The sequence below is a fragment of the Furipterus horrens genome, unplaced genomic scaffold (genome assembly GCF_987537825.1).
Source record: "Furipterus horrens unplaced genomic scaffold, mFurHor1.1.pri manual_scaffold_5, whole genome shotgun sequence".
Taxonomy (NCBI): Eukaryota; Metazoa; Chordata; class Mammalia; order Chiroptera; family Furipteridae; genus Furipterus; species Furipterus horrens.
Window position 1 is genome coordinate 68,081,582 of NW_028327175.1, and position 23,844 is coordinate 68,105,425.

The following is a 23,844-nucleotide window of genomic DNA, read 5'->3' on the forward strand; positions in this document are numbered from 1 at the left end:
GACCAGTTTGAAATTCATGGGAAACTATCCTCAGAAATGAGGCTTTGATTGAATTTTAAATTGAAAATTCTTCTTGATGTTGTAGGGTAGAAGAGACATGTGTGCAATAACAAGAGGCTACACATACTTGGGGAAGGAAATGATCTGGCACACAGACAGTGAGCCAGAATGTCATGGGAAAGACAAGAGCTTGAGAAAGGATGGAGGTGTGGTCATTAATGTTGTGTCATTGAAGATCCTTGTGTTCATGAGACTCAAAAAAACAAAAACAAACAAACAAACAAACAAACAAAAAAGAAACGACTCCCCAAGTAGGAATTATACAACAAAGATAGTTTTCCTGCAAAGATTATTTGTTTCTAATTATAAGTGAACTCGATAAATTTTTTCCTGGAAAATCAGAAACCCATTTCTGATACATTTCCTAATACATACTTTAATCTAGAGCATTCACATTTTTATTTTTGGAAACTAGTAATAATAAGCAGAAAAGAAAAAATAATTATGGTAGTTATTTGCATGCCTTCATTAAGATGCTTATCCTCAATTTTTATACTTCTCAGTAACATCATAACAGAGTTATACATCATAGGATTGTCCACTATTGTGTTCTTGTTAAGCAAGTCTTAAAAATAATCATAGCTTAGAAAAAGATAAAGAACTTCTTGAAGTTCGATTCCTAAGAGCACTCTACCATTTACAAGTGCTTAAATGCCAATAAATGACTTGAAACAAGTAGATAAATAACTTCTGGAGATCTATTGCACAGCATAGTGATTAAAGTCAACAATACTATATTATAAACTTCAAAGTTGCTAAAATACTGGATCTTAATTGTTCTTACCACAAAAAAAGAAGCTATAATTATGTAACCTGATAGAGATGTTAGTGAACATTTATCGTCTTAATTTCAGAGTAAGACCTGGGGTTGAACCCCAAGAGTTTTATAGATCCCAATGCTAAAGTGAGGGATGTAAGAACAAAGAGTCAGTCACATTTGGATTCTGTATTTTCCAGTATTAATCAACTTTAAACACTATCTTATTTACACTGTAATAATTTCCATCATGCTCTAAAATCTTTACTTCTTTATTTTACCTGCCTTATAAGTTCAGTCTCTTCGGAAATTCTAGCTATGTTTTTTCTTCACAACAATACTTCACACAGAAATTTTGAAGTTAATTACTTCCACTTCCATTGTCATTCCCTCATCAAACATTTTTACCTGCTCTTTGTATACAATATGGTCTGCATATCTACATATTGTCAGAGTTTTTCTCTTAGTCCAATCAATTTAACAGTTCATATTTTAAAGACTCAACTGATGTCAAATGAATCTCTGGCCCTGCATCCAACTGAGAAAAGGTAAGATAACAAAGCAAAATATTTGTAGTTATATTAATTGTTGTAAATTATATTCATCTGATAGTGTTCTAGTATTATTTTTTGGCTTTTATTTTTCTATGAAAAATTATTGTGTATTTATGATAGTACTTAAGTAATTACTTATATTTATTTTTAAGACTATATTTCAAATAGATATTTTTTCAACACTGATACTTTGACAGGCTATATTTCAGCATATTTAAGACTTCAGGTTATTTGTACACATGGAAAATCGCAATACTTTCTTATCTTTATATTGCTCTATTTCATATTTTAGTACACATATTTCATTCAGAAAATTTTTCTAAAGAACTAAGACAAGCCAAAAAATCTTTTCAGATATATAAATTGAGAATTAAAAATTGTTAATATTTATAATGCATCACACTCCCATTTCTACTGTTTCTGTTTTCAGATAATAGTTGACCAAGCACTTGACTCATCAAATATCTGTTGACCATCAATGAAAAACAAACAGGTACATTTAACCATGCATGAAAACTCAAAAATTAAAATATACTAATATACAAAAATATCGTGTATAAAGAATAATGAGGAGATTTGGCCTAATATATCTAATACAAATTTGTTAAATTATATCTTACAATCTGCTAAAGAATTATCATTAAAAAGTCAAATCAATTTACATCTATTATATCATTGCATATTAATGTTCATAATGTTTATAAATAAGTAAATACAATATATTTAATATAGACTTATTAATATAATTAGGTGAATTAATTTATTCACAAATACAATTAATTATTATTATACCTATGAATAAATTAATATTAAGTTAATGAATATGAAGAAGTAATAATTTTTAAAGTTGTCCGTTGTAGTATTAAAACTAAGAAAATTTCCATTGGCAAGAAAATGCTGGTATGAGTCTTTTCTTTCAATAATACACTAAATTTGATTTTATATTTTAGGGTAAATGTAAATTTGGATGCTCATAACAAAAGATATCATAAATATTTGTGCGAGCTTCCAATAATCCTTGATATTAATGTTAGGTTTAACTATTTCTGCCAGTTTTGTATTTCTAAATTAAAAGTCTTTGAAGAAATTACAGTTTTTAGGAAAGCAAGAAAGCTCACCTTATTACAAAATTGTGACTGTCAATCTCCTTTCCACATTCACTGTCTAGCAGAATGCCAGAATTTCCAACCACTGCACAGGTCTTAAATCTGCGATTTTTCATTGGTGAAACTTCTGGTAGGAGGCTGTGCAGGTCCTGAGAAATATTTAGTGTCCGGCGCCTGTCAAGCACATAGTGGATGACATCACCAGGCTTAAAACTGCTCTTGACCACTGAAACATCTCGTTCTGCATCTAGGAAACGAAGAATGTTCTTCCTATATTTGAAATACAAAGTGTTCCATTAATGACAGCTTATCAAAGAACTGGGGACATCATTTACAAAGTACCATATGATGAAATGTAAATTGGTAAATTACTAATCTTAAAAATCATTTGCACACAGTGTCTCAATGATTTTCTAAAAAAAATACAGTATATACCCCCATTTGTAGAGTGAAAAAAGACCCTTTGTCTTCCAAAACGTACAGGAAAAGTAGTTCAGTAAATAAAATATAATTGTCATAACTTGACTTTACAACATTAGATATTCTGCTAGCTTTAATTAATTTTCTATAGTCATCTATTTGGTTTAATATTTTCTAATTAAGGTGAATAGAAATAACTTGAAATTGTTTGGAATTACATTTTAATAAACTCTATTAAATAATTGAGCTTTCCAATTAACTTATATACATATACCCAAATTATGTGAACATTATAATTATTTGAAGAAGAATAAAAATTATAGCACTATGTGTATTAAAAAACTTGCTTCCAAGCTCAAGGATCCAGGAAGTAAGACTAGTATCATACATTAGAGGAAAAGATAGGTAGAACACTGTACTCATGCAGGGCAGAGATAGCTAATTGCTCCTTAGTGTTCTTTAATCCCTTCTTTCTTTTAGTATTGAGTCTTCTAAGTTTTAATTGAGCACATCAATGCTCAACTGGAATATTTCTAAGTTTTCAAACCCAAGTGCAGCTGGGATTGGTTTTATGAGTTTGTTTTCTTAAATGATATATGAGTGAATCATGACCATGACCATATGAAAGAAAAATACATTTTCAGCTTGTTTGAACTACTGCATTTTAAGGTCTTTTTTAAATGAAAGCTTAGCCTATCTCATGACTAATAAAAAAATTGATAAAATATTTAAGATGCTATATAAACATACACACACACACACACACACACACATATATATATATATATATACATATAAATACTAAGATTGATCATTAAAAATGAAAAAAAAAGATATAGTGGTCTAGAAAGCTGGTCACTTTTGACATGATATAGCAAAGCTCCTGATAAAATTGTTGTCTGTAATAATTTGGAAGTCATATTATATATCTAACAGGCTTCTATTCTTGAAGAATTGTTGAAAAAGTTTATATATTGTTTATTCCATTCAGCAAGACCCTAAAAGACTGGCAAAGTTAGTCATGAAAGAGCCAAATTGCAAGCTGAAATGAAAGGGAAAAACTCTGGTAATAACCTCAAATCTAAACTGTGTGAGAGTCAAGTAGGTGGAACCTCCCCGTTGTTCCTAATACCACAGTGAGCAAGAGATGCCACTGTAAATCACAGCCATCCCGTCAGCAACAGGGATACAGTATTGTCTTCCTGCCTAACTATTTATTCAAATGACTTAAGAGTAGCTGCCATTAAATTAAGGAAGCTGGAAGACTGAAGAGCTGTGTTCAGACGTTTTGGAGTAGGTTATTATATCAGAAACTAATTACAAAAAAGTAGCTCATAAGCCTAATAAATGTTTTAGGAAAATTATATTGCCAAAGAAATTATAAACCTGTCTAACAAAGTCTGGGATTGCTTGATCCTTAGTCTACCTAACATATACCAGCTAGAAGCAATTTGAAAGTTGTATATGATTACTAATGTGCACTTATTGAAGCTTGTATTTTCAGAGCTAAAAACAATGCCAATATTATAACATTCAAGATATGACAGACAAATTTTTCCTGTAGTGATATTATTGTTTAAGCTCCATCACAATTTGTACACTTTATTACTGAACACAAAATATGGCCTCCTTCTATCACTCAAACAAAAAGGCAATTCTCCAAATCACACTTATAAGCCAGAATCATGACTAGCAAAGAGAGATGGAAAATAACTAACTCATATCTTTTCTTTCTTTTCTTTATTTTGACTTGCTCTAAATAGGTCCCAGTTTGATGTGTAGTATAATTAGAAAACCAGGTAATTAAAAACTATTTTACCCAATTTTATATGGGAGATGTTCATCTTTTCTCTGAAAAAGAAAACATTTTTTTGAAAACTTTTCCTTAAGTTTTCTGCATACATGTCTTTTGCCTATCTATACATTGGAAAAAGTAATTAAGGATGATACAAGTAAGTAGAAACATACACAGTGCTCATGGATTAGAAGAATTAATAGCATTAGAGTGTCCATACTACCCAAAGCAATTTATAGATTCAACACAATTCCTATTAAAATATCAATGACATATTTCATAGGTCTAGAAAAAATATTCCAAAAATTTATATGAATTCAAAAAAGACCCCAAATAGCCTCAGCTAAATTGAGAAAGACGAACAGAATCTGTACAGGAAAACCTGTATAATTTCCCTACAAATGAAATTTAAAAATTAATATAAATACTAACAGACACCATAACAGTTCATTTTAACAACATACAGATTATATGAGAAGGAAATTTCCAGTGAATTCATCAGCTACAGGGTATGTGAATTGCAGAAAAATTGAGAAGTCTTTGATGATATTAAGCAAATACGATTCTTAACAAAATTTAATAACAAGTGCCAAAAGTAGCAATGCATAGAAACTTTTATACATAGTTTTGAACTACAATTCATTTGTTTGAGGAAAAAAGTAATGTCTGACATGTGCATGTTGACAAAAATTTTTCATTTCCTGTGAAAATGACAAGGCTGACTCTAAAGTCGAGAATGCACGGATGTGGTCAAATCACCAAGCAAGATGGTATTATCATTTTCCTTTGAACATAATTCGAAGGGGTTGATGTAGATATCTGAAGATGTAACTCACAAGTAGTGGCATGTTTGCAAGTATGAAGTGAATAGATTTTAGGTTTAGATATGAAAGAAAACTGTTTAGAGTTTAGAAATCCCTTTCCTCATGAATAAAGTTAACACTTAAATGCTTGTCAACTGATTGCAATACAGACTTTCCAATAACAGATAAAAAGCAGCAAAAATATTTTGAAGCATTATGTCTTTTAAATTCCTGAGTATCAGTGGACAGCTTTAATTTATTTACTAAGGAAAAATTGATATAAAAAAGTGGACTATTAGAGTTCAGAAAAGTTTTGAAAGACATCATATTGTTCTTGGAAGAAAATAATGCTTAATGAGATAAATAATTATTAAATGCAAATGATACTATGTATTGTGTGTGTTCTTCCAATGCTGTTATAGGTTCAACAATATATTTTTAATAATTTCCAAGGCAAAGTAAATACCAATTCACATAGACTAATCAAAATATAAAAATATAAGTTTTTAGGCAATCAGAAAGATTGTTCGCGTAGTATTCGTTTTTGTTTTTGTTTTTGAAACTAAAGTTGGTGAGGAGGAGGGAGAGCTTGAATGTCTCCAGTAAGTTCCTTTTCTTATATTAAGTCAAACATTTAGTTACTCTTTTAGGGCTTAAATTTATGGATGAGAAATTATCTGAGCTAAGATTCCTGGTGTAAGATGTAAGAAAGACTGAAAATAATTACAGAATAAATAACATTTTGACTTCAATGCTTAACTTTTTTTTGCAAACATAAGAAAAGTTTAGTTCCTTTTTTTCCTTCCTAGCAGACTGTGGACTTTTTCTTTTAGATTATAGATGCAAAGGACTATAAAAAATCTGTGGATTTGCTAAATCTAGTTGTTTTTCAGTCTGTAGAACAAAAGAAGAAAACTAGTGCTTAAGTATAATTAACTAAATGTCATTAGAAACATGAAAAACTCTTGAACTTACTTGGAACTGAAACAACAATTTATCACCAAGGAAAAAAGATAAGCTTTTTCTCAGAAGATAATTGATATGAATGAAAAGAGCATGCTAAACAAAATTACTTCAGAATGAGAGAGATAGAAAACTCAATTTAATTTCTGGGCTCTAAAGAAACACGAATTAACAAAAGTTAACATTTAATTTACAGGCTGAACCAGTACTATAATTCCTCATGTAATGTTGTGGAGAGGTTTTTAGAAATTGTGCCTTCAAGGGACAGAAGACATATAACAAAACTAATTTTGCCATAGGCTGATTGATATACGTGAGTTATGTTCCTACAATATATTACTGGTCACAAAACATCATCAAACTTCTAAGTAAAAACTCAAAATATTTCAAATATTAAACACTGAAATAACTGTGAATTACACATATACTTATGAAGGATCAATAAAAACATGGAAGAGAATTCTTTCCCAATCCTCCTATTCCAGTTCAGGTCACAGGTGACACAAGCCTATCCCAGAACTCAGAGCGCTGCCCTCGACAGGTCAACTCTTCATCCCAGGGCCACTCATATCCACACCCACACCTACACTCAGACTGTGACAATGTAGATGCCCCAGTTAACCTCATATGTGTGTTTCTGATGTGAGAGGAAATCAAAGGACCCAGAGAAAACCCATGCAGATACGAGGAGAACATGCAAACTCTACAAAGACAATGGCCCTGGCCTGGCCAGGATTTTTTATTTTCTCATCTTTGCTATAACAGAATGATGTCAAGTGAAACTACATTATCCAAGGACCTCTGTACAAGCTTTCCTATATGTAGTCAAGTTATTGCCAGTTATTTAAAGCAAGGGGTCATATTTTCTGTGTGTGACTTAACTAAACAACAAAAAAGATTCCCTGCATGTCTTTGTCATTTCGTGAACATAATGTAACTTTTGAAACTCCATTAGATAAGCACACCTAAATTCAGCAACTGTTTTAATGAGAGAAATAACTGAAAAAAACCTGAAAATGTTTCACTTTCAGTGAGACTTAAAAACTCAGTCATAAAGGTCATTTTTTGTTAGGCAACACTGGCTTAAACTGAAAGGTTGGTTTAGACAGTTAAACTGACAGAAATAGATTCGATAACAGAAACTTTTCAACTGAATTTTCAACTAGAACTTCCCTTTCAACAACACCCATCACTTGAAATAGTAGCTGCAAAGTCTCAGAGAATTAATTTACTAAACGTTGTTTTCACTTGTGAAATGTTAAATATAGCTAACATATCACCGGGTGCCACTCTTTCTCTTCTTTAGGTTTCTTGTCAACAACAAACATATATGTTGTGTCAACTAAAATTTAATCTAAATAACATTCTTGACCCCATCAGCAAGTATTATGAGACAAATCTTCACAGTTGGAATGCATCACAAGTTGATAAGCTAATTAGTTATATATCATAGGAGTCAGTTTTTGTAAACTTTGGGCTCCAAAGAGTACTGAATCCATTCAATTGTTACTTAAATGGTTTACTAAAAAGAAAAAAAAAGTTTAAGAAAAGCCAGGCATTTCATTATGTCTATAAAGAGCAGAAAGAACACAATTTTTTTTTTTTTTTTTTTTTTTTTTTTTTTTTTTTTTTTGTCTCAAGAGATTATTTCTGTGAGCAACGCGCCTAAGACTTCTGAGTGAACATAACCTGTAGCTTGTTTCAGGCTTCTGAGCTTAGGGTCCTCTATGGTATGAAATAAAAAGGCAAAATTGTCTCAAAATGCTTTAAAAAAAGCATTTTTTTTAGTTTAATTTACACCTTTGGTAGCCATTTAATACTTGACCCAGCATTTGGTAATAATGAATGCATAATATATTTTATCATTTTAGTGTATGAAACTCTTATGTACTTCATAAACATGCATTTAATGGTATACATTCAGTATTAAAGTATGGTTTTCAAGTGAGATAGGCCTGGCTTTGAAGCTTGACTCTGCCACTGTGAAGCTGTGGTCTCCTGGTCATTTACAGAGCAAAGTAAGCAGAAGTATTTGAGATTTTCTAAAGCAAATCAATGAAGGCAACAGCAAATTGTTTTTTACAGGTAATAACATACAAATTTGCAGTTATGTGTAGTTGACATGCTAGCTTTTTATGTTTAGAAACTTTGATATATGGTAATACTAAGAGTTGAAAATATTTTTTCTGACTAATTATGACATGCTTAGTCTGTCCTGATGAGTAGCTGAGCTCATACATTTTTATACATCCATGTTTGGTACTGTACTTCTTTATATTTCTGTTCAACATATGAAAAATAAAAAAAAAAAGAAAGATAAGAAACAACTTGAAGATGGAAAAAACAAAGTCACAAATGTTGGACATGACCAAATGTTACATCAGTACAGTATTCACAGATTTATTCACATCTTAAGTGTGTCATTTTTTAGCTTACAATAATAAATAAAGAATAAAATAAAATCAAGCCTTTAACCAAGATAATAATTTTAATCATGAAGTTAGTTGTAGAATGAATAAACTCCCCTAAATCATGATGAATCTTCAAAGTGCAATGAACTTATACATGAAACCATTTCTCTTAGACAACTCCCCAGAGGTACAGTTGTTGGATGAATATATATGAATTTATTATTGATATGCTTATGAAAGTAGCAGAGTACATATGGGGATGAAAGAATTAGTGATAAAAAAGAAAATCATGTCTATAAATGTAAAAAAATTATCTTCAGTGACTGTTTTACATTTTAATGTAAATAGATAAATAATTTATTAGGAATGTCACAAGAGCATTGTAAGTTTAATGAGATTTTTAAAATAAGAAAGGTTTGTAAGCATGGTTCAATCATGTAAGATAAAAATGATTAGTTATAATGTCTTAATAAAAAAACTACAGTGTTCATTTTTTTAAATCCTCACCCAGGATATGTTTACTGATTTTTTGGAGAGAGAGGAAGATGAGAGAAAGAGAGAGAGAGAGATATTAAAGAAGAATCTTGTAAAATTACCCACATCCACTCCCTGACAAAAAGTAATATGTTCTTCATAAATGCTTTAGATATGGGGAAAAAACAAAGAAAAATAATCCAAAATACTTTACAATTAGTTTTCAGTATGACTTTAAAAAAAGATAAGCTAACTATAAGACATTTTTGTATTCTAAATTTTTTATTACAAGTGTCAAACTGATTAATAATCACTAGTCATTACTGCTATAGGCAATTATAATTTTAATGGACTGTTTACATGTTGTGCAATAATGGTTTTACAAATTATTATTTTGTTGTAAGGAAATGACAACTTTGTATGCATTATTCAATATTCACTCACTGTTTAATTGTTTATTTATGTGTTAAGAAGAACCATATGAAAAAGTACTAATATTTTATACATATTATCAGCTGTTATAATTGAAAATAGATCACTCTCAAAGATATGAATGCAACTCATTAATTTGTAAAGTTGCAATAATGAACTGATTGGATCAATTTATCTTTAATACCTGTAGCCTGAATATCTTAAGAATAGCAAAACATACCTCTGTAACCTCATGCACATCTACAGTATTCATTTTTTTTAAATCCTCTCACCTAAGGATACGTTTATTGGTTTTTTTGAGAGAGAGGAAGGATGAGAGAGAGAGAGAGAGAGAGAGAGAGAGAGAAACAATGGATGTGAAAAGGTGGTCATCAGTTGCCTCCTGTACTCACCCCTACTGCGGATGAAACCATAACCTAGGCATGTGCCCTGACCGAGGAAGGAACCTGCAACCTTTTGGTGTATGGAATGATGCTTCAAAAACAACTGAGCCACCTAGCCAAAGCTACAGTATTCACTTTTTTATATATACTAGGAAGTCATTAATTTAACTATTGCAAATTACTAATTTAATTTACTTATTAGATTTTACTTTATCTGATATACTATTTAGCATGTCTAGATATATTAATTAAACTGTTTTAATTTATTATTTTACTTTGCTTGCTGCCATTACCTGATCTGTATAGCCTTACCTAATTATCCCCCTTATTGCCAAATCACTCAATTTTGAAGTACTCTTTTAGACATCCTTATAGACCAAATATTTTCTTTTTATTTATATATTATTAAAGTTATTGGGATGACATTGATTAATGAAATTATATAGGTTTAAGTGCATAGTTCTATGATATTGTACTATGTGTGTTTACCACCCAAAGTCATGTCTCTTCCAAGAGTCAACATACATTTAACCCCCTCTACCTTTTGTACCCTTCCCCCACCCCTCTTTCCCTCTGGTAACCACTGTACTGTTGTCTGTGTCTATAAGTTTTTGTTTATTTACTTATCTTATTTTCAGAGAAGGAAAACTCTGATTCCAAAAAACCTCCGCTGCCTTGCGGCATACCTCTTCAGAGGAAAGGCTAGGGGAGTAAACCCCGACAGAAAATCCGGAGCCGGAGTCCCTAAGGCGGTTTGACGTTGTTGTCAACACCGGCAACTCCTGCGGCGCACCTGAAGCCAAGCTGTATTGACTCCGTCTTTCCCTTGGATCCTTCAGCTGCGAAGAGAGGGGGGGTCTGCTGCATGGGCAACAGCAGACCCTCCATATCACCCTGCCCAGGCTCTGTAGCTTCAGCTTCACTGGAGAGGACACTCCAGCGACATCACAAGATGTCGATTCAACACGGGAGGAGACAGATACCGTGTCACTCCCGAGTCGGACTGCACAGCCATTCTCGGCGGTGCAGATAGACTCTTAAGAAGCTACACCATCGTCTCTCGAGACGGACGGCTGCCGACGAGTACTTATCTTATTTGCCCATTTGTTATTTTCAGTTTTATATTCTATATATGCTTGAACTCATATAATTCTTGACTTTATCTGACTTATTTTGTTTAGCATGATATGCTCAGGATTAATCTATGTTGCAAATGGCAGTATTTTATCTTTCCTTATAGCCAGCTAGTACTTTGTTGTACCACATCTTCTTTATCTATCAAGGGACACTTCAGTTGTTTCCAAGCCTTGGCCACTGTGAATACTGCTGCAAATATTTCCTTTTATAATGACCCAGATTTATCTCTTTCCAATTTACCTCCAAGGAATACGAATCCTTACTCTGTTCTAAACTAGACCACACCTGAATTTTTGACCCCTCTAGTCCAACACCCTGCAGCATTTTTTCTCATCTCATGAAGGGTTTCCAAATTCAAATGTGGGTAAAAATGTGTGAGAAAATGAGGAAGATACTAGGTAGGTATCATGAGGGATGGGAGACCCAGGTGTAAAAATGTCACACTGATGAGACCTGCCAGGTCTTTGCTTCAGCCAAATAGTTCTGAGGGGTAATCCAGAGTTGTCAAAGTTTTCCACTTTTCAAGAGTAATGAAAATCTTTACTCTCATAAGGAATCTAATAATTTTTAATATTGGCTTTTTTTTTCTTATTCAGTTAAAAGAAATATTGCTTGCTGAGCACATTCTACCAAAAAAGACACCAATTTATAAACTTTGTCATCAGATTCTATTTATCTTCACGTTCTTGTACTCTACCTACAAACAAGCAATATTTTCCCTAAACTAAAAGCAACCAAACATAAAACACTTGAGATAGCTGTGGTTTGATTCCATTTTCTCTTTACAGTCATAGCCAAAACTTGAAAACAAAATATTCTAACCATTCTTATATTTGCTTGACCCATATCTTTAATTTCCAGATATTGTTTCAAGTATATTTTAACATGTAATGAGTTCCTTTGCTGCCATTAATTCTATAGTGCTATGCATACTTTAAAGATGAAGGTATAAATTATTCCTTTAATTTGCTTATAATCTACATTATATGTGGGTAAAATCAAAGAAGTGAATAGATAGAAACTCACAGATCAGATGTTTATCCTCTTAACCACTAACTACACTTTAAAAATCGATATTAATATCCAATAATTGAATAATTAGCTTTTTGCCAGTACTAGATATATTTAATAATTTTATTGTATAAAGGATGATCATTCTCTTGAACTTTTAAAAAGTTTTTATTTACTAAAATGCTCTTATTAAAACCTACTAAATAGCCCTGGCTGCTGTGGCTCAGTAGATTGAGAGTTGGCCTGCGAGCCAAGTGTCACTGGTTCAATTCCCAGTCAGGGCACATGACTAGGTTGCATGTCAGGACCCCAGATGGGGGCGCAAGTAAGAGGCAACCACACAGTGATGTTTCTCTCCCTCTCTTTCTCCTTTCCCCTCTCTCTAAAAATAAACAAATAAACAAACAAACAAACAAATAAATTATTAAAAAATAATAAAGTAAAACCTACAACCTGACACAACAAGTAACTATAGAGAAAAATTATCTGCTTGCTTCCCACATACTTAGAAAGGTCTGGTCCTACCTTTCATTCAGTAACATTATTATAATTGAAGAAAATAAAATATAATAAATATCAAGTTTGATTTCAAGAGCTTGTTTCAGCTAAAATGTTAGAAATAATAAACCAGGACTCCAAAAAGTATTTTCTGATTTTTACCTGTTTAGGATATAATTATTGAGACTTTGATTACAGAAGCTCACATAGAAATACCCATTGATAGAATAAGTCAATTTAATATATAATTGTCAGCAAAATAGGAGTTGAATGGGTTCTATTTTTATTTAGTGTTAGAAAACTCTAGATCAGTATGAAGACTTAATAGGAAAGTTAAAGGTAATTCTCAAAATATATGGCTATCCTGAGTAATTGAGTGAAGAAAAGAAAATATGTTAAATATTAGTACTCACTTAAACATCTTATTCCATTAGTATAAGACAGTATATTCAAACTCACACATTCATCTTTAAATTTGTGACTGTATAATGATTTCAGTTTTATGGTTTCATATTCTTAAATGAGTAACATTTAGTAGAACTGTTTAACTCTTATATTAAAGTACTCATACTTAAACTTTAAATTAAGCATTCAATACAAGTTTGCCAAGCCCAATGTATTCTGCCTTATTAAAGAAACTCACCTTATCTCCAGGACCAATGAGGAATTGATTTTCCAACTTTCTACAGAGTGCTGGAAAATTGAAGAGCCAGCCTTTCGGATGATTTTATCAGAACTATTGACAAGGGATCGACTCAAACACAGTTCACCATCTCTGAAACAAAATAAAATGCCCGCTTTGTTAATGAAAGAAGCATTTTGTTTAGGTAGCATGATACATAATTTGATTTAGATTACTACTGACAAATTGTAAATACAACTTTTTCTACATGTTTCAATAAGAGGTATGACCATGATAAAAAGTATTATAAAGATTAAGTGAATAAAATACAGCTAGTTTCATATAAATAAAAGTCTTGACAGCAAAGAAAACTATCAACAATATAAAAAGGCAACTTACTAAATGGGAAAAGGCAGATCATTCATTTGATAAAGTGTTAATATCCAAAATATATAAAGAATTCTTATAACTCAACAACAGAAACCAACCCAATTTAAAAATAGGCAGAGGATCTGAACAGACATTTTTCAAAAAAGACATATATTTGGCCACCAGACATATGAAAAGATATTGAACATTACTAATTGTTAGAGATATGAAAATCAGAACCACAATGAGATATCACCTCACACCTGTCAGAATAACTGTTATCAAAAAGAGAAGAAATAACAAGTGTTGGAGAGAACGTTGACAAAAGAGACCCCCTTGTACATTGCCAGTTCGACTATAAATTGGTTCACTCACTATGGAAAACAGTATAAAGATTCCTCAAAGATTAAAAATAGAACTAACATATAATCTAGCTATTCCTCTTAAGGCTATTTATCTAAATAATATGAAAACACTAATTTAAAAAGACATATGAGGTCTGTCCAGAAAGTATCCATCCACATACTATGAAAAATAGAAATATTTATTAAAGAAGATATAAGATACAGAAAACATTGTATAAAGGACAATGACATCTCAGTCTCCTTCAAAGTGGGCACCTTAGGACCTCACACAGTTCTCCCAATAGCCACCAACTGCCCCCGTAGTATTTTCCTGAATCTCACTGATGGTCTGAAATCTCTTCCCTTTCAAAGGTGATATTTAGTTTGGGGGGAAAAGTCAAAAGTCACAAGGTGCAAAATCTGAGCTGTAAGGGGGCTGGATCACCTGGGTGATTTGATGTTTTGCCAAAAATCTCTGCCCGAGATGTGATGCCTGAACGGGTGCATTGTTGTGATGAAGTTGGCAATCACAAGGTGCCCATACTGCGGCCTTCTGAATCATCCAAAAAGTTTTCATGGAGGAATATTCAACTTAATGCAAAATTTGATGCAGATTCATTGCTTTACTCACTCATTCATTTTGAATGCCATGTCCACTCAGTATACGTGCTCACTCAATTGCATCTACTGGCCCCACTGACTAGTACGGTGAGGCCGTTATTGTTCATACATGTGTATTCCAATCCATTCTCCTTGGCTGCCAGGTTACATTGATGTTGTGTAAACCATTTTCATTATATAACAATGGTTCGAATTTTTCTGGACAAACCACCTATGTACCTCTTTGTTCATAACAGCATTATTTAAAATAGACAGGGTATGAAAATACCCTAAGTGCTAAGTGTCTATCCACAGAGGGATGAATAACGATGTGACTGAGATACACACCCACAAACACAAATGAAATACTACTCAGTCATAAAACAAAGATAAAATCTTGTCATTTGTGGCAACATGGATGGATCCTGGAGATTTTTTTACTGAGTGAATTAAGTCAGATGGAGAAAAGCAAATACCCTATTATTTCATTCACATGGGGAAAGAAGAAAACCAAAATAAATAAACAAAAAATGTACACAAACTTATAGAGGCATACAACAGATTTGTAGTTACCAGATGGGAAGTGGCTGGGGTGGAGTGAAATGAGTAAAAGAGATCAATTGTATGGTGACCCATGGAAACTAGACCTTTGGTAATGAGCGTGCTGTAGTGTATACAGATGTTAAATTATAACAAAGTAGACCTGAAACTTATATAATGTTATAAGTCAATATTAACTCTCATAAACCAATATAAACCAATGTAACCTAGATAAAAAAAAAAAAATCCTGGGGGGAAAAAGGCCTTTGTGGTATTTAAAGGAAAAAATTCTCATCAAAGCTCTGTTCCCCTTTATCCCATCCTTATCCACTGTGTTTAGACAATAGAGACAAGATGTTTGGCCGATTTTTCTGCATCTGTATACTTGGGGCTCCCAAGATTGTAACTTTATTTTCACAGAAGGCACATATACATAATCGAAAGAGCTTTTGTTTTGGACTAAGAAGACCTTGGAATATCAGGTGATCTGGACATATTGGTGATTCTATTACTTGCTAGCCTGTATGACCTCGGACAGTATTTTTCTTTCTAGGCCACTAAGTCCTTATCTTACCTTGAATATTGCAATGACATTATCTAATTTGCCATGACTTTGTGAGGATTAAGTGGGACTCTGAATATGAAAGTAATTTATAAAGCACTAATAACATGTTAATTTCTAAAATTACTGTTGTGTCATCTCAATAAAAGATACACCTGATGGTGGTGGTGAGGAGACAGAGATTGTAGTGGGGAGAAAATTCACTGAGTAGCCATTATTATTGGTATTTTCTATTACGTCAAAGGAACCAACTGTGCTACCTCCCTCAATCAATAGTGTCAGTCAAGTATACCATGTGTCATGGTAGTAGTAGGGGTATTGGAAATAATGATGATGGTGAAAGATACCTATGATCACATTTATGCCATTAGAATATCATTAATAGCTGAACTAGTTCATTGTTTAAGACTATTTTCTTGGTACATTATAGGTGTAAATTCAGACTTAGAGAATCTAAAAGCCGCTTGCTTATGGCTTTTCAACATTTGTATTTATTTCCTTACATGTTATCTTTTACTTTTTTAGAATCTCAGAAATATAATTAAAAAGTAACATGACTATTTGCTCAATTATAAAGTTTAAATCTGTGTTTATTACATAGACAATCCTCTCCCACTATCAATGGGAACACTGCTTGTGTAACAGCTGTTAGATGAATTATGTAATTGGAGGCTTATAGTTTGTTATTTTGGTCTGCAGTCTTTTTGAAACATGTACTTCCAGTTTTAAGCAACTCAATGCATCATATACAACTACTCCCTGTAAAATTTAGAACTCTGTAAAAATTAATACTTAAGTTATCCTACTGATGAAAATGATACATTGGCATGCTTATGCATAGCTAATAATAATAATTTTTAGAGGTCATTTAGGATGCAGGAAAACATTTGAAGCAATTTACTACTCAGTGGCCCAGAAGTCTATTTTTATATTACATTTCTAATGATAATAACTATGTGTGAATGAAAATGTGGATATACACAGATTTTAATCTTCACACTTTTGGAGGTATGCCTTTAAGAGTGTGGCACAAACTCACCATTTCTAGGTGTAGGAATCTTTCCAATCTTCATCTTGTTAATAACTGGCCTGTTAATAACAATTTTTTCTAACCATAGATTACTATGATTATAATACTTATTTTCCCCACCAATAACTTTTTATGGAGAAGTAAAAAATATACACACAGGCTGACATTTTTTAAATATCCATGGAAGATTGCTTTTTTGATATAGATACTGATACATTTTTACATGGCAGAATGATTGTTATGATATATCTAGCTGTATGGAGCTTTTTCAGAATCTCTCAGATTAAAAAATAGTCGCTTAAGTTTAAATCAGTTTGATATTAATGACATGCTACTATATTTTTATACTGTTTAAATTATTGTCACTGAACTGGTGATAAACCACATTTCAGACTTTTTCACTGGAAAGGACCTTGAGTGAAAACAGCTACAACTAGTTAATTTCTTGGAGTCAATGAAATTTCTGTGTGGACTTAGTGCAATGTGAGGCTCTGGAGCAAATTTCTTTGTATTAAGTGAAATGGGTCTCAAGAGATTTTCACTTGTGACCTTGGTAGCATTCTGTTTTAGAAAAGGCTTTTCGTTCCTGTGAAATACAAGGCACAAAGGATGTTACCACCCACTCTACTCGTTTCTCATTCCATATCAAACATGATTACTAAACAACTACACTGAAAACATTTCTTGTATACTTTCTATATACAGGAAGATTCACCGTGTACTTCTACAGGGAAAATTACAAGACACATCAATGAAATCATGCAGCATAAAGCAATATATATTATAAAGTATTCCTGCTTATATGGAGCTAACAGAAACCCTCTTAGATGTTCATCTATGCAATACTAGTGAAAGAAGGTAATCAATAATTATGTTACTAATATTCACAAATACTTTTTCTATTTGAAATATGAGTTGTCAGGCATCACTATAATTTGTTCTGTTAATTCTGAAGTATATAACAAATATGATTAATTTTGTTTTATGAAATTAGGTCCCAAAAGCCTTGCATTCACCCACATTGAAAAACTCTTCATGACTTGGTTTTGGAATGAATGTGTTTCCTTTGAACTAGGTTAAATCTCTTCCTTAATAAAATACATTTTAAATCATTTAAAAGAAAAATCTTGCTTCCAGCTAAGCCTGAACACAAACAGCAGGCAAGTTTCTGTTTTAATTGCCTGCATGTTGAACACCTAAAGATAAAGATGAGAGGTGTATTACCAAAACATACAGCTTTATGGTTTTTAGCAAAATTCCAAATGTAACATGTGAAGTAAAGTACAGGTTCTGGGTTTCCTGATTTATGAGTGTGTTCTATCCTACAACAATCTGGAAGTAACTTTGCTGACAATGGTAATATTCTAAGTGTGTATGAATGCTTGTCTCCACCAGCAATTCTGTCAAAAATTTCAGAACTAATACTGTTAAGAAAACATAAGGTACACAATCAAATTGAAAAGATTTCTCAATGATAAAATAATGTAATTTAAAGTCTTGTTTGTGGTCAGCCGGGAAAATTGTACACGACAGATTTTAGAGAATAACAATCAAAATAAATATTTGTATGATATTAAAGTTTCTGTTACAATCTCAAATATTTTATCTCATTAAATAAGCATACCCACATATTCTTACCTATAGGACACTTAAGTTAATATTTTTCCAATTATACCCAAAGAGCACACAAAGAACCAGTGAAATCATAGGCCAGTTGTGAGACGAATGTTATTTTCTTCCATTAAGAAAAAATGTCAGTCAAGAATAGACTACTTCATACCCCCAATGCCCTTTGAGTTCAATTTTATTAACTACATCCAGACAATTAACAGGTTTGCATGGAAGGAAAACTCATTTTTAAATGTCTAATAATTATTTGATCTATTCTCAAATAGTCCCTTATAGAAACCATGCTGCTAGTACTCCTGTGAACATATGAGATTGTGGATGGTTGGTAGGAAAGTTGGGTTGGTGTTCTTTCCTTCTGTGCGGAATGAGGGCTCCACGTTGTGTGTAAGAGTAATGCTGTGTATAAGTGATTCTAGATGGGACCTTCAGTAAAGAGAAGGGTAAGTCCAATAGCCAAAGAAACTATCTTCCTATTAGAACATGGTAGCGCGGAAGCTAAATGCGAATCTAGGAGGATATTCTAACACATGCGGAATATGGAAGGCCCTTAATTGAATCTACTGCCCACTCAGAAGGTATGCAGTGTCACCCAAAGATCAGAGACTGCCTTTCCTACCTTACTTTTGAATACTGGCCTGGGCTCTGGAGCCAAACCTCCATTCAAGTTTACTTATCTCAAAACTAGACCCTCCACGTGACTTGGGTAGTCAACGAGATGATCGTTTGATGAGTCAATTCCTCCACCAGAGGCACTATTTGGGAATTGAAATCATGAACTAACATCACAGGTTTTTCCGTTGAACGTTTTATCCTGAGTGAAAAGTGGCTGTCCTCACATTGCTCCCGGCAGCACCAACTCCACGATCTCAGGGAAGAGCCCGTGGAGCCCGGCGAGGATACTGCGCGGCATGAATAGAAGCGCAACGCCCGCAGTCAGCGTTCTGCGTTGCCCCGCACATCTGTAGTTGCGGGTTTTAATTAAGGAGGAGGAGCAGCTCAGAGCAGACTGAACGGGAAAACTGATGTTCTTTTAAGGGGCCTGGATGCTGCAATAAAGGCTCCCTCCATTCCCCGTCTCCTCACTCATTCTTCCACGCTCGCTCCCAGCTCTGGAGAGCAGTGGACAGACCTAGAGCACACCTCGCTTCCTGGTGATTAACTCCAGCATCCACACCAGGCTTTCTCAGGGAAGCAGGGAACAAACTGAAGCTCAACCCGAAAAAGGTGCCAGCGAAACCAAGCCGGGCCAGCCGAACCGCCGCGCCCGAGCCTGCCCGCCCCCTATTCCTCAGCGCCCACCGGTACGCGGTGTCCCGCAAAGCGCCAAGGGAGCAATATTGCCCCTGAAATGTGCAGCGTCCCAGGTCGGTTATTTCCCCTGAGTGACTCGACCCGGGGTGCGCGCTTTCTTCCTGCCCGCCTGTTTGGGGAGGCCCGGAGAGGGCATTTTGGCAGCATGTGCTGCCTTATCTCCCTTCACTCGTCCCGCCCACTACTGCTCTACAGAGTAGCGGGATGTGGGCCCGAACCCTCGGAGTCCTGGCGAGGCTTGGCCGCTTTGTCTGGGCTCAAGCTTGTCTCCGGAGCCCACCAGCCCGGAAGCGAACAAAGAGCCTCGACCCCCACTCTCCAGCCTCCGCCTCTCCCCCACGCGCGGGTTCATCACCTCCCCAAAGACCCCTTTGTCTGCCTGGGAAGCGCAGGTCTGCCGGGGGTGCCCTCACGCCCCGCCCCAAACCCGCTTTTTCCTGTCAGTTGAGCTAGATCACATTTGCAACCCACCCACTCCTTGTGTAAACGACCTCATACAGTTCGGCACCCACCCCACTCCCCCAGAATAGACCATATATAGATTTGTTGATGCATAACGACCATCCAGGCCATTCCTTATTAGCTTTTTCATTCTGTTCCAGTTCCTTTCGACTGTCTGTATGGCTATCTTAGTTTTCTATAAAACAGCAATTTCTTCCCTAAGGATAAGCCTGTGTCTTGCTCACTTGAATGCTCATTACTTAGGGAGGAACAGGAATATTAACAAATGGAATACATGAAGTTTGTGTGCGTGTGCACGTTTTAGCAGTCCTATTACACACACACACACACACACAGAGGCAAGGAATTTAATTTCGTTTTAATAAATGCCAAGGAAAACAAAAACCAAGCAGGCATCTCTGCCAATGTGGAGTTTCCGATAGCGGACGCCCCCGGGTGAGGGAGGACTTCTAAAACAGGACTTGGAACACAGTTGACAACTAGGTTCACATCCTCAGAAAACGCTTCTAAGCCATGTAAGCAACACAAAGTTGCAGCCACCCCACTGGGTAAACTTCAAAGACACCGAGACCAGGGGCAAGGAGGAAGGAAATGTGATATTTAGAGAACTTACTGAGGTGGAGGAACATTTTGAACTCATCTAGACACACACAAAAAAGGGCAGAAATATAGACTGTTTCAAGAAGCTAAAGTACCCAGTTTCTAAAACTGTAACCATGACGCCCATGCGTTTTATCCACGGAAAAGCAAATAAGAAAGTATCCTTGGTTGTACTTGAGTTTCTAATTCAAACTAAGATACACAATCTACCCCACGCGAAAAAATGAGTATAGATAGAGTCGAGACACATTTCCTACTTTCTCGGCTTTAACTTCAGCCTTTCTGAAAGCCAGGTTTCTCTAGCATCTCTTAGATTGATAAGGTAGAGAAAGGAGAAGGGCAACGAGATGGTGAATAAAGATATCTCACTCGAGTTCTGCCCACAGATTAAAAGGACAAGGGCACACGTTCTTTGTTGACACTCCTGCAGTGACTTCCCCTTTGGCGTGTGAGCCAGGCGTCAACACAACTGTCACTGCCACCAAACAGCAGCAAGTTAAACTCTTACTGGGAACATGCCTAGAGAAGCACACACACACACACACACACACACACACACACACACACACACACACACACCTCAACAACTGCCTTTGTTATTTAATCCATGAAACAGGACACACACAAGCTCATAGGAACACACACACTATCTCAACCCTCACTCTATTGTCTATATTCGCATTTCATTATGGCTCGACTTTTTGCCATATCCTGAAATGAAGCTTTGCATTTACCCGATGAGTTGCGTCTCCTGGTGCTCCTCAGTTCTTGCTATTTCTTTTGTCTTATAAAAGATCAGGAGCAGACTTATCGTGCAGATTGTCCACCTCTTCCTAATGGAGCGCATCTTGGGTGCCAGGAAAGTAGTGGTTGCCTCAGATCCCGCACCTTCTCAGGATAGAAAAGCTCCTCTTTGGGGGATATGGTCGGGGGAGGTGGCGGGGGGCGGAATCGCTAAAATGTGAGGAGAGCGTGGAGCCGGGATTTCAGGAGTAGGTCGCCAGGGTCCTCTGCGGCCACGCTCACACTGGTGCTAGAGCGCTGCCCAGCGCTCTTCCTCGCGGTTCGCGCCAGCCCTGGCGGGTCCGTCCGCGCTGTCTCCCCTAGAGCTCAGATTTCTTTAAAGACGAGACATCTTGTGCTTTGGAGGTGACGGCCGCTTCTGCAGCTGGGTTCGGGGTCGTCACTGGCCCTTCCCTTTTCCTAGCAGGGAAATGATGAGCCGAAGCAGCCAATCAACGCACTGAGGAGGCGGAGGCTGCTGTTGCCTTGCGTTGCTGGAGGCTGCTTGGAGAGTAACGTTGCCGGCTCTACTGCTGCACTGTGCTGGGAGAGGAAACCTATAAGCTCAGAGTCGTACACACATACTCTCTCTCTCTCTCTCTCTCTCTCTCTCTCTCTCTCTCTCTCTCACACACACACACACACACACACACACACACACACACACACACACACGCTCATAGGAACTTGCTCTCCTACACCCCGGGGAGAGCTCAGGGAGCCAGGCGGCTTTCTGAGAACACCCGAAGTGTCAGCTCCCTGAACAGGGTAGCGCTGAGGTAGCCTGTCCTCATCCGTGTGGAAAGGGCACTTCGGCTGCGGACAGATTAGAGATGCTTTTCGGTGGAGAAATATTACAGACAGAGATGGGAGTGCGTTGCAGTAAGGGTCATTTCTTCCAATCACTTTCTAAACATACACACAGGCGCGCACGCACACACAACCGCACGCCTTCCAAGTAGAGTGAATTGGAAGGAAGGGCGAAGGAGGAGGAAGAGGACGTTTTATAATCTGTGAACAGCTCAATCTGGAAAGTATAAAAACACACATGCACTCAGGGTGGGCGGTAGATGATGACCCCTACTCAGGATCCTGTAGGAAACAACTGATGTCAAAGGTGCCGTTAGGCACTTTACAGATATTTAAGTAACTCTCGTTGTCATTTGGAAACTCCTTACCCAGAAGTCAAGGAAACTTCAACCCCACTTAAGCTTCACTGAGAAGAAACAGGATTCTGAGAAAAAGCAGTCATCAAAGATCTTCTTTTTAAAGTACAAGTACACCCACACAGGCGAATGAAAACAGGAGAGAAGTTGGAGGAAGGAAGGGAGGGAGGGAGGAAGAGAGGAAGGAACGAAGGAAGTAACACGCTTTTCTCCAAGTCTCAATGATATGTATTTATCCTCTGGTCTTCACCCTCTCCTCCCTCCTACTGTCTCCTCACTTCTATTGTATTATGTGACAAGGGTATTTTTCCAGTCCTGGGTTCCAGTTTCATTCTGAATATTTCTCCATTGTCCTTTGGTTCTCATGCTCACCCAGAGAGAAGCTTGCCGTTGTTCTTGGCTTTTTACCAGGAGGCAGGTAGGGTGGATCCGGAGGCACCCCTAACGTGAGACAGTGCTTGAAGGCCAGGGTTTTCCCCAATTTATAGGTGATGATCCCACTTTTTTCTCTTCCCACCCCCACCACAAACCTCTTAATTGAATTTTTTGTTCCTTCAGGTTGAGCAGTGCCTCTAGCTCATTCACTATAGGCCTTGTGGTTTACACATCTACAAGCAGGAAAGTAGTGAGGCTCTCAGCCAATCTTATGCTGAAGCAGAGCAGGAAAAAAAGTTATGAGTTAACAGTCCCAAGATACCTTAAAATAATAACATGTAGCTCTTTTGCATCAAAAGAAACCAGGTCCCCAGCAACGTTTGACCTTCTTTGCCTAAGGTTTAGGAAGTTAAGAACTTCTCAGTTCTGTAGCCTCATATTCACAGCAGAGCAAACTGGGGGTAAAAGGTGGGGAGGGGTTTGATCAAAGGAGCAAGTAATTATGAGCCTTTATTGAAACTACAAGTGGCCCTCTGGGAGCCTTTTGAGTTTATTGATGTCTAAGAAAATCCCACTTGCATTAATGCATCTCTATCACACTGACTTCTCAACTTGGAGAAACTATAAGAACAATACAGCCTATTTAA

The 23,844-nt window shown here is 35.7% G+C and overlaps 1 protein-coding gene across 1 annotated transcript in view; it reads right to left on the minus strand.

Annotated features, from left to right (window-relative positions):
- Positions 1-22,174, minus strand: part of ST8SIA4 (ST8 alpha-N-acetyl-neuraminide alpha-2,8-sialyltransferase 4) — a 90,213-nt gene extending 68,039 nt beyond the window's left edge. The window contains exons 1-3 of the mRNA XM_090279012.1: positions 21,608-22,174; positions 13,448-13,579; positions 2,490-2,747 (exon numbers count right to left, since the gene is read on the minus strand). Coding sequence (XP_090135138.1) covers positions 2,490-2,747; positions 13,448-13,579; positions 21,608-21,720 — 503 coding nt within the window. The 5' untranslated portion in view covers positions 21,721-22,174. The remainder of the gene's footprint in view (positions 1-2,489; positions 2,748-13,447; positions 13,580-21,607) is intronic.
- Between the last annotated feature and the right edge of the window lie 1,670 nt (positions 22,175-23,844).